Below are 12543 nucleotides of genomic sequence, written 5' to 3'. Positions count from 1 at the left end.
AATAATTGGTATCTTTGTCCAGAGAGAGCCAATGATGAGAAGATAAAGGTGAGCCAACGTTGGTTAGAAGGATGGAGGTGGTGATGCACAGGTCATTTTAATGAATCAAAACAATACCCAGTGCATATAGAGGGTGGAGTTGTCAGTGGAGAGTTTATAACTAGACTCCTTATATGTGATATAACTGTAGGAAATACAAGAAAATTGCAGAATTACAGTCTAAAGGGAAGTTAAAGCTAAAGATTTCTGATGAGCTTTGGGGTCAGTAATACACTTGGGAAGAGAGGCTAATCTGTGGAGGGTAGAGACAGAGGGTCTGGGGGATTCCAAAGGTAAAGAAATAGTAGGGAGTGCTCCCATCTGCTCGGTAGCATTCTGGAAAGAACCACCAAGCTGAGTTTTCTCTGTAAGTGCCAACACAAAAAGAGACAAATCGATCAAGATGCATTGTACTCACAGACTCTCATGTTAAATTGAAACACCTTCGTACAACTACTTCATTTTAAAAAGCATTAAAAGGAAACAAAAAAAGGAAGGGCCATCCTCTTTCTTTTCCTGTCTTCTGTCTTCCAGACAGTGCAAGGAAATGTGAGTAGATAGGGCCCAGAGCCTTGAGAAGTTCATGATGCAGTAGAACCAGAGCTTTGTCTACACTCCATTTTTGGATGTTACCCTTTCCCAAGGAACTGGAAGCACAACTCTTAAGAGAGTTGATTAGCCAAGGAACATTAACTAGACCCTTTTGGGGGGCCATACAATATGAAAGAAGCCAAGTTGTCTTGTCAAGGAGATTATAATCTTTGGAGATCAACAAAATCAACTCAAGACAAATTCTTAGAGATCAATGAGATATTAACCTGTGTAGAACTGGCTAGAAGAATGAGAGCCAGAAAAGCAGATATAGTAGGCTGAAAAGAGGTGACAGGAACACCAATAAGATCTTTAAGTAAGGGGAATATTTGATAGAGGAAGGGTAAGGGAGGACATTTCAACAGAAAGGAGAATATGAGCAAGAGGCTGGGACAATTGTGGTGAGGGAAGGAATGGAAGTCAAAGCTAGACTCACTGAGAGACACATGTATGTCAACAGCACCCAGCAATTCAGCATGTGGAAGAAGATGAGCTATACAATGCCTTCATTGGAAGTAAGATGCCAAGGGGCAAATGGAAGTTTGTTCTCCAACATAATGAGAAATGAAGAAACAAGAGCTAAGGGATGGGTGGCTATTAACCAAGTTGAGGGAGCAGCACTCCACTTCCTGGCATCTGTCCTGATCCATGCCAGGGAGGCTCTTTCCGTACAGCATGTTCTGATCTCTCTGGGATGCAGAGCATCCCCCACCCCCTCACATATGTACTGAGCTGGCATGAACACCAGCTTACTGGCTGAGAGCCCCTGGCTCCATCCCCAAAGCTGGGGGTGACAATGCAGGCAGGCAGGGATAGAGAAGCCAAGAGTTTCCAGTACTTTGGGGCAGCCCTTGGATAAGACCTAGGAATGGCTTCACTGTCTCCCAGGATCCACAGAATTCTTGCATGCTAAAATTCAGCACTCTTTGCAAAAGAGTGGGGGGGGGAATCAGTCTTCCTGCACATCTGTCCCAAGTTAGTCTGGCTTTCTCTGGCCTTGAAATATCCCAGGCATAGAGGACAGACTGATGTGTAGTCAGACTCTCAAGCTCCCAATGACCTCACTTCTGGGAACAGTACCAGTATCTCCCAGGCAACCACCTGTTGACTGCATCTTGTGACTCTTCCTCTTCCTGTCCGATAAGCATGAGTGCTTGTTTGTACACCTTCCCTGGAGTTCTGATCCTCTCAGAGTTCCACACTCGTGGCTGCTCCCTCATGTAGGCATGTACTTCCTCTCTCCTCTCCTATGTTAATCCTAATCTGGCTTAAAAGCCCAGATCACCCTGTATGCACCCCATTAGTCATCCACCTCCTTTCCCTTCCACCTTGTCTTTCACTACTTCCTTTAGTTTCTTCCCAGGCATGACACTGAACCACACTCCTGTTTCTGCTAAGTTTGGAATCTCAAGGCTCTGTCTCAGGGAAAGTGGAAGAAAAGAGGAGTGTGACATGCACTTTTACCAATATTCTTTCCTCTAAGGCTTAGAAATGTTGGTAGAGGGGGTAGTTCTAAGAAAGGGATTAAAGTAAGTAACCATAGGAATGGGGCTCCTGAATTCTGGTGAGGCCCAGGGTAGAAGCAGCTGTCACAGAGGTAAATCATACATGGATTGGAGCTGTAGGGGAGCTGAGTATTAGATAGTATTCCTCTATAGTAACTGCAGCTCCTTCAAATACAGATTTGTCTGCACCTGAAAACTAGATTTGCCTAGATCTACTAGGAAAGGGAAAGAACTTTCACACAGAAGTAGATGACTTTATGATGTTTCTCAATTGTATCAGGTTTACATGTCCCTTAGACAACCCAGGGATATGTCTGCTGTTGTTTCTCAGAACTGAGTCTTCCATTCAAGTAATGGTTATCTGCCAGGAGGTGGGAGTCGGGGGCGGTCAGAGGCAGCTACAACAGCATCTACCCCTACTTGAAGTTGATTACTGGAACTGAGCCTGAGGGAAACGAAGTCACAGAATCTCCTGTGTTCTGGCATAAAGGACCAGGAAAGGAGGAGGGGGGGGGCCTCTAATCAGAGATAAGACAGAAAGCACAAAGTGAGAATTTGGATCATCTCCTCTTGCCTGCCTTTATCTTTACTTCAAGTTTTTTACCTTTCCTTTTTCTTGCAGAGAAACCACGGATGAACAACATCCTGACATCGGCTACAGAGCCCTACGATCTTTCCTTCTCCCGCTCATTCCAGAACTTGGCCCACTTGCCCCCATCATATGAGTCTGCAGTAAAGACCAACCCAAGCAAGTACTCATCTCTGAAGAGGCTGAGTAAGTCCAGTTCTCCTGGTGTTGAGTTTGGGTTTTCCAAGGCATCCTCTAAGCAGAGGATGGGATGAGCCTTCACCTGAGGCCATCTGTGGAATTCTAGCACAAAGAGAGAACCATATTTTGAAGAAGAGACTAGAAAAGCCCTTTGTTTTTATTCTTTAGGGCCCAATTCCATCTTAGGGCTCAGCAGGCAGGACATACCCATCAGTGATTTCTGTTTCCCAGGACCTATTTCAAAAGCAGGCAACATTCTCATACCTGGCAGAGGCCTTGTGGAGTACCTATAAGAGATCACATTTCTCAAATTTAGAGCAATGCAGGTTTGCAAGTGTCCTGATTTAAGTATAAGAGCCATAAGTGCAGGTGATGGGAGAAGGTGTCAGAGTGTCTAAATCTGAAGTACCTTCGTAGGTACTTCAAGTTGGCTGTGTTGTGAGCATAAGCAGATAATATGCAGACTGATGTCAGCAATGCCCATGCACTGACTTCCTGTGCTTTGGGCAGTTACTCCAGAGAAGGTGTTACTCTGTTCCTAAGCTACCAGCTTAGCCTTTGCACAAGGGCCTCTTACTTGGGCCTCCTTATTTTATGATGGAAGCTGATTTCTGCAGCCCAGCTCAGGTGTGTTAGTAAGACTAGGAATCATCCTCTAGATATGATAGGAACTAGAGCTCACAAGAGATGCCCAGAAAGTGCCTTAACCCTGGTCTATTCAAGGTAGTCTTTGGGCCCACCCTGGTTCTGTAAGTACCAATCTGCACAGTCATAAGGTCCAGAGATTGATTTGCACAAGTAATGGAATAGCAACGCATGGCCTATCTGAGCCTCCATATCTTCCTCTGTAAACTACATTATCCTTGGGTGCGCAGCAAGGGGGCTTATGGGCTCTTATGTCACTCATTGCCTCCTCTGTGTCTGTGTCTCCCCTGCAGCTGACAAGGAGGCTGATGAGTATTACATGAGGCGGAGACACCTGCCAGACCTGGCTGCCCGGGGCACGCTCCCCCTCAACGTCATTCAGATGTCACAGCAGAAGCCACTGCCCCGGGAGCGACCCCGCCGGCCCATCCGGGCCATGTCCCAGGACAGAGTCCTGTCTCCAGAACGGGGTCTGCCGGATGAGTTTGGCATGCCCTATGACCGCATCCTGTCCGACGAGCAGCTGCTCTCCACGGAGCGCCTGCACTCTCAGGACCCGCTGCTGTCCCCTGAGCGGACGGCCTTCCCCGAGCAATCGCTGTCGCGGGCCATCTCACACACGGACGTCTTTGTGTCCACGCCAGTGCTGGACCGCTACCGCATGACCAAGATGCACTCCCATCCCAGTGCCTCCAATAACTCCTATGCCACCCTGGGCCAGAGCCAGACGGCGGCCAAGCGCCACGCCTTTGCCTCGCGCAGACATAACACGGTAGAGCAGCTGCACTACATCCCGGGTCACCATACCTGCTACACAGCCAGCAAGACCGAAGTGACCGTGTGACCCGCCAGGCAGGGCTGGGCCGCACTGGACAGGGTGGCGTGGGGCCAGAGAGGGCATCAGGAGCAGAGTTTCCAGCCTTGCTCCTCTCCATGACCAGGTCTCCTTGGTGGGAGCTGGGGGTGGGGGTGGGGGGGGGGAGGTTGATTTGGTCCAGAAAGCCATACTCCGGGGCAGTCACAGCTCCCACCGCCTGACCCAACATAGGAGGCCCTGGATCTGGAGAGATTTTTCTCTTTCTCTTCCAGTAGAGTCCACAGGAAGTGACGAGAAGGACAAGGCCCCAGTGTCTTCCCACTCACAATCTGGACCCTTCAGTCCCATGGTTCCCCCTCCACCTCCCTTCCTCTCTCTCTCTCTCTCTCTCCCCCCCCCCCATTCCCCAGACTCAGTTGTAGGTTCTGTCAGCCAAAAGACCTTCCAATGACCCTGATCTGAAGTTGCCTGGGTTTGAATGGCCAGCCGGCATGGTCAGTAGGGCTGACCCAACAGGCTCCTCGGTCTCATTCATTTAACCTAGAACTGCATCACACACAAAAAAATCTTCTAGTGCCTAAAAACTGCCTGCTCGCTCTCAGCCAGAGAGCTGCTGTGTCAATAAGCACAATAATGATTCTCTTTTGCCTGCTGAAACTCTGACCCCCCCTCCCCCCCAGTAGCTCTTCCTTTGCTGACCCCCCGAGAGCCTTAATGCGGCTCTGTATCCCTTCAACCTCTGGACAGGGAGGATTCCCTTCCTTTAGTTGCCTCCTGTTGTTGAGTAGCTGTCCCATTCCAGCTGGCTGCCCTGATCCCTGTCCTAAGAGGGGTTGGCTCCCCCGGATCTAGCTGCTTTACCATCAAAGCTCTCTGGGGCTTTAGCTCTTAACCTCCAGAGAAGTATGTGATGGGTTGCAGGGACTTGAGGGGTAGCCTCCAGCTACCTGATTGTCTCCTCTTTTCCTCCAGGCCTTTAGGTCTGAACGATGACCGCCACTCAGGCCTGCCTTCTCCACCCCTGCTCTGCTCCCAGATGACACCTATGGTTTTAGTTAGAGAAAGCCAGGTGGGGAGGGTCACTGTGATGCCCAGTACCTCAGGGGCTCACCATTCCCATATTTCTAGGACTCTGCCTGCCCTCCTTCTCCCAACCCCATGCACCTCAGGCAGGACAGAGGCAGAGGCTTCTAGATGATGCTTAGCCAGAAAAAATTAAAAAAAAAGGAAGACCTCTGAGAGGTCATTGTGTTTCATCCTTTTCACTTCTCTCTGCCCAGTCCACCAGCCCTTTCTCTGTTTAGAACTCACTCTCACTTTCTATCTCTCCTTTCCCACTTCCTGTCTCTGCTCCCCACCCTTGTAGCTCTTGTAAACTCTCCTGGGTGTTCTTTCCTCAGATCAGTGGATGGAAGAGACCAAGATCCGTTGGCAGATGTAAATAGATAAATTGTACTTCAGACTACTCATCTGGGGGATTGCTGGACAAATCCACAATGTAGAACTTCTTCACTACAGAGAGAACTTGGGCATTGGGTAGATGCAAGCCCACTGTCAGCTTTGTAAGCTCATTTCAGCTCCTTGTGTGACAGGGTGTGACCACTTATGGGACAGAGAAACATTCAATTCCCCAATACCACACACACAGAAAGAGAAGGAACTTTTCCCTTTTCAGGGCCAGGGCACCTCCCTGGGCTGAAGCTGGGGAGGGGGGAAATCAGCTTTAGATGGCTAGTGATGGTGTGATAGTAAACATAGAACTGACTGCTGTCAGAATCCAGCCACCAGTAGGATTGTACATTCCCTTAGTTCTATATTCAAGGTCCTTTAATGGGAGAAATGGGGAAAATTTCTCAGTCTCTGCCCTGGGAATGTTTAATCCAACCAAGTCTACAAGCCACAAGAAATCGATGAGTTGCTTCTCCTATAGATTTCGGGCACACCATAGCTCTTTTCTCTTCCTGAGTTTGGTTTCCAATCTGATCAGGAATACACAGCATGAATCAGGAGGGGATAGAGGTTCAGAGCTATTAACTTAGCCTTGAACTTCCCCACTGGGGAGATGTCTCTACAGCTGTGAGACTGGAAGGTCAGAGTCAATCCACTCTGCTTTTGTCCCCTCAAGCACATAAACCTTCTTATGGGCTGGTCCCCACAGGTTTATGAGCATTTGTTCCAGAAGCTGAAGCTAAGAAGGCTAGAAAAGAAGAAACTAGTCTAAATAAAGCAGGGAATCACTCTAAGAAGCATGGGTGTGTCTCACAACTGGTCCCCTAAGCTGGTTTTCTAGGTTAACTAGATAACCCTTAGGCAGTTCCTGTGAGGATCTTGTGCTAATTGGGAGGGGAAAAGATAGGACATGATTGAGTGGGAACTCTATTCCATAAATGTCTATCAACATACACACTAAGCCAGTAATCTGGTCTCATCCCTTGAAAGCATCTTTTATACACCAAGTACTCCCCTTAAATCTTCCCCAATCCTTTCTCTGAAAGGGCATGTCTGTCTGTCTGTCTGTCTCAGGGCTTATTTGATAGATTGATTCTAAAACATTTCTCATCCTGCTCTTACCACTGTTTGCTAAAAAAACAAACAAGCAACACCCCCCCCAACAAAACCAACAAACAAAAAACCTTGAGTGTCAGTTGGATCAGAAAATTCTACTAAAATACTTATTTATTTTCAAGGTTTTCTTTCCTTCCATCCCTTGGATCTAGAGATATGGAAAGCAGGGAAAAGGAAAGAGAAAGAAAGAGATAGGTCTATAAACTTCTGCAATACAAACTCCCATTTCAAAATCCAGAAAGCATATGTCTTAACAAGGATGTAGAAGTACAGTAGTATCTCTTTAATTGCCGCTCTGCATTATCATCCCAATTTCAGTTGCCCATGGTCAACCATGGTCTAAAAAATACTAATATTTGTCTTGGCTCTTTCAAAAGAGCATCCATACTCACATAATCTTCGATTACAGTATGTCATTATAGCTGTCCTGTTTATTACTTATTACTACTAATCTCTTCCCTTGCTTAATTTATAAATTAAGCTTTATCAAAGATATATATATATATATACATATATATGAAAAATAGTATATCTAGGGTTCAGTGCTATCCACAGTTTCAGGTATCCACTGGGGGAGGGTCTTAGCACATATCCCTTGGCAATAAGTGGGGAAACTAGTGTATACCATGAATTCAGTTTTTTCACTGCTGTTTATGAGCAAAGCCACACTGCCAGATAAATCCCAGTGAGAGGTTCTGGGGCTAGAACCCTCAATTCCATCCAAAGCCAAGTGGTGTCTTCTACCACATATACAAGAAGGGCCATCCCTTCCTCATCACAAAACCCTCCTGCCCTTAGCAAAGGAAGCCAAAAACCCAAGATTTCCCTCTGATTGCCTTCTATTTCCTGCATGTCTCCATTATTCTGCTAGGATCAGTCTAGGTTCTGTAGAGGTCTCTCCTGCTCTGAATCTCCTCATGAAGATCTTAATATATTCATTATCCCATCTTTTCTTCTTTCTTGCTCCAATGAATTCCTGGTGTAAGGTATCATGAGTCACCAAGGATTGCTAAGAGTTTCTAAATCTCCCCCCTCAGGACTTCCCAGTGTCTTAGGCAATGCATCTGCCCTTTGGTAAGTTCCAACATTTCCCCCAGCTGAAATTTCCCCTCTTCTCTTACCACACTCACTTCTGTCTCCACCTCCATCTTTGTGTGAGTTCCCTCTTTCCTTCCTTACATCTCTTTCTACATCCTTGACTTCCTTCTCCTGGCTCTGCCATAGACTCTAGTTTTAAGAATTAGAGATCTTTATGAATCGATGGAAGAATCAGACATTCTTCAGGCCCTGTGTTTATTTCAGTAGCTACTCCTCTGTTTTCCTACATCTGTGAGATCATGCCCAAGACCCTGGGACCCAGCCTCCCTCCACCCTGATCTTTGGGAGGGAAGGAGTAGAGCTGCCAGTTCAGATATGGGATGGCCAAAAGATCAGCTTTGGCTCCTGCAACTGCAAGAAGTTCCTGACCCAGCCTGCTAGTAACCCACAGGCTCCTGCTTTGGCCAAAGATTCTTCCTCTCCAGGACTTGAGGCTACTGCTCCCACCCATTCCCCCTTCCTGCTAGGGTGCATCATAGCTCTCATGTTGTCCCTAAAGGTTTGAGGGCCTCATAACTTGCCAAGCATAGAGGAATATCTTTCCCAACATCCCTACTACCAAATGTAATCCATTTCCTTTGGAGATACCTTGGCTGGCACAGTTTTCCTGCCGTGATTCCTTCCATAAACAACTGTGAACTTGATTCAAGGCTATGTTTAGAAGAGCTGCCCATCACTTGGACCCTAAAAGCTACTTGAAGAGTTGACATATTACCTCCCACCATTTCTCCCTGTCATCCATTCTGCATCTGGGAAACTTCGTTCTGGAGTTATTTTCAAGGAAGCTTCTTGTGTTTTAACAACGTAGTCTTCAGAGCTCAAATGTTATGTTTTTTTAACAAATGCACCATTTTAATGGTAGATTCAGTCTTCTTAGCTCTATATTTGATGTTGGAAGGCGACATATTGAGGAAGAACAAGAAGAAAAGGAAAATCAAAGCACAAGATGAAGGCACTGGAGATCCAGCTTCCAGAGCTGTTGTCTCCATCCTGCTGTGTGTCCAAGGACAAGTCATGTTCTCACTCAGTGCCTCAGTTTTCCCATCTATAAACTGAGGGGCTTTGATAGATGGGCCCTGAAGTTTCATCCAGTGGTTACATATTAGCGCTTTCATTTCCCATCAGTAATCCTTTCCTTGACTGAATTCTTCCCCATCTCACCTGAGCTGTACCCATCCCACTAGCCAGATACCCTGAACAGCCACCAGACTCCTCACTGGAGCTGGATAGTCCCGATGGGTTCAGTTACCCACAGGTGTTCACATATCTGAAAGATACGGGCCTGACTGTTCAACAGGTCACCAACTATGTGTCACAAAGGCCTCTCGAACAGACACTCACAGCTAGGTGTCTGTGTCACAGGGAAACTCATAGTTACAGTTTTCATTTTTCATGATGTTCCTTGTAGCTGGAGGGAGGCAGTTCGACGTTCCAAGAAGGGATGGACTGGAGTAGAAAGATTTGCCCACAACAGTTGGGCATAGAGTTTGTTTTGGACAACAGCTGGGAAACACATTCCAAGTCCCAGACAAATATGCTTAGCAAAGGCTCTCTGTGGCAAATGTTATATTATCCCACTCCAGAATGTACATCCTGAAGACCAGGTCTGGACACTGAGGCTCCATCCCAGTTGGAGAGGACAAGGCAGCACTAACTGAGTGGCTGGGAGTGGGTACTCCCCCAACCCCCAGTATCTTTATAGTCCTTCCTTGTGATGCTACCATCCTCCCTGTGAAGGCTCGTGAGCAAGAATGAAGATTCCAAGTTGGCATCACCCAACTCATATTGTAAATCAGCAAAAACATTAACCTTCCATCACGCAGAAAAAAAAACAACAAAAACAAAAAAAAATGATGTTGTGTGTTTTGTTAATACCTCCCGGCTGAGGGAGGAGACCTGGCTCCACTTAGCCACCCACCCTGAAGTGACCCTTGAATGACACTCCATGGGAGGACCCATTCATTTGCTTTGTAGTGGCAAATCTTCCTCTAGTTCTATAACTCAACTAGACATTTTGTAGTAAAGAATTCTTGAAATTCTCTAATAAAAAGCAATTCTTACTGTAATATTTTTAGTTTGGGAACACAATTTCCTAAAGGGGTGATTAATGAACATTTTTATGCATTAGCCCAGTTTATGGATTCCATGTTTATTATATGGTAGTATTATGAAAGTACCTTTCTATCCAACTCTTTGCAGAGAGGTTCCTCATCATTCATACATAAGCTTCATGATAAGCACTGCCCATTACTGCTTCTGTACAAATCTCATTGTTCTACTTACCTGTCAAAGCACATTCTATACGTACTGTAAAACAGGTTATTACTTTAGTAAGATTTAGTCTTAAGGATTTTTTCCACTTTTGTCAGTAACAGGTATTTATGGATTAAAAAAATAATAAAAGCTGTTTCAACATAACTCGTGTCTCTTAAAGTAGCCACGTGCTTACTTTAACCTCATCAAAGCTAAAAGTCATTATAATGCAAGGAAAGATGTAGATTATAGAAACTGGGGATGAAAGCAAGTTTGGCTATAAGCATTCACTGTTGTAGGTGATAAGAGTACTTTAAAACTGACTTCTAGTCATGCTTACACAACTATGTAAATTCAGTACAATTGCCAACGTGTATACAATCAATGCATGTGTATTAAGATGTACTGATTAAACTGTAACTGTGCTTTTAAAAAATGGAAATCAAAAGAGATATAGAAAAGTAAGCCAAAGACAAGTGTTGAAAGACAAGGTATACGAATCAAAACAAAATTAGAAGTCCCAACATAAAGTACTCCAGCATCATTGTGCTCAGACATTAGGCCTTAGTTCAGTAGAGTTAGTTCCTACACTTACCATAGAAGATTTTAATTGAAATGGTCCTATTGAGAGTCCTAACTAGAGAATCAAGTTGTACCAGAGTGATTTCAATTCAGAGTTTTCTTGAGGACTTTCCTTTTCTGGTCACAACTTTATATTATGTTTACTTTTGCTGTTCAGAGTATCTGTCAATTACCTGAGTGGAGATGAAGTTTATGCAAACAAAACATTGCCAAATAGAATAGCTGGGTACATCCCCACAAGCAGTACCCCCCTACTTCTTACAACCCAGTCAGACATACTTTCTATCCAACTCTCTGAATTCTTCATAATAAAATCATGTTCATTAGAGGCATTGTACTTATAATTACAGATCCTTTTAATCTCTTAAATCGGGATCATTTATTCTCTAGGACCAAGTTTCAAACCTGTTTATTGTTCTTATACATTACAGCACATAACCACAGAAAATGGGAATATATGACCTCATTACAACAGTCTTGTTGCTTCTTTGTCTTAGTGTCTCTAACACAAAACAAGTTGGAGCAAGTACACACACATGTGCATACAAACACACACACATGCACAGAAAAGTCTCATCAATCTGTATTCATTATTGAAAGGAAACTCAAAGGGAAACAAAATTATAAATTAGAGGATATTCTTAGAAAAATACAATTTAATTACAACACTTGCACATACATATAATAGCTAGAGACTCTCAGGTGACTTCCCTTACTGAATAGGTAAGAACTAAATGTATTCACAAATAAAATGGTCAAGTACTATGGACCAAAGAGTTCCACATATATGTTGCAAGGTATTTATAAAGCATTTTGGAACATACATTTCTTTAGTTTATTTTTTGTCTGTTTTGTTGTTGAGTAAAACCCTGGTTTTGCCACGCAGCCCAAGCTGGTCTGAAATTAACTATAGAGATAAGCTGTCCTCAAGCTCACAATCCTCCTTCTCAGCCTCCCAAGTGCTATACAGGTGGTTGCACATGTGTGTAACCACATCTCAAATAGACTAAATATCCTTCCTTAAATATCATTAACTAAAAATGTAGTAAACATTTTCCTCTTTGATTCTCAAAAGCAAACCTCATTTGCCCTCAAATTCAAATTGTTGAGATGTAAATAAATGAGATTATAGCATCAATAACAAGCCAGAGACTAAGAAAACACAGGTTAAAGCATTGGGATTCCAGGAATGCTAGTAACTGTTTACCTGCAGTGTCCCTTTGGACATCAATGCTCTTTCTCTTCTCTGGTTGAGCATGAAAAGGAAGCTCAGAAATTCTAGAAAGGAATAAGAAAATGTTTCTTCAAAGAACCTAAGATACTCACATTTAGGTTCAAATGTCAGGAACAGGAAAATCAGAAAAGGTTTTGAAGCAGACAGCTGAATGGCAATCTGTTGAAAGTGCCAGAAAAAAAATAGAATCATTTTATATTTTGAGATGTTGTTAAGTGTCATCTTTGGGCTTTGGTTTCTTTGTCTGTAAGAGATAGTTGGGGAAATGCACAAGCGATAAGATCCTTCCCAAGATTCTTGATAACTGACAGAGCTTATAAGCACCCAGTCCTGACCATCATTGCCCTTCCATTCCTGAAATATAGGATGAGGTCGAAGGAACTGAGGGGTTCCTTGGTCATTGTACTAACTGCCAATATTTTGCTGAGTCACCTGGCAAAACTTA

General features: G+C 44.4%; 1 protein-coding gene across 3 annotated transcripts in view; it reads left to right on the top strand.

The window, feature by feature from the left end:
* Positions 1 to 4450, top strand: part of Shisa6 (shisa family member 6) — a 295351-nt gene extending 290901 nt beyond the window's left edge. For all 3 annotated transcript variants that reach the window (XM_070026716.1, XM_070026715.1, XM_070026714.1), the window contains 2 exons: positions 2758 to 2910; positions 3843 to 4450. In XM_070026716.1, the coding sequence (XP_069882817.1) occupies positions 2758 to 2910; positions 3843 to 4393 (704 nt within the window). In that variant the 3' untranslated portion in view covers positions 4394 to 4450. The remainder of the gene's footprint in view (positions 1 to 2757; positions 2911 to 3842) is intronic.
* Positions 4451 to 12543: the final 8093 nt, after the last annotated feature.

The sequence above is a fragment of the Dipodomys merriami genome, unplaced genomic scaffold (assembly GCF_024711535.1).
Source record: "Dipodomys merriami isolate MVZ:Mamm:240054 unplaced genomic scaffold, mDipMer1.0.p SCAF_19, whole genome shotgun sequence".
Lineage (NCBI taxonomy): Eukaryota > Metazoa > Chordata > Mammalia > Rodentia > Heteromyidae > Dipodomys > Dipodomys merriami.
This window is presented reverse-complemented; position numbering and strand designations above follow the sequence as displayed.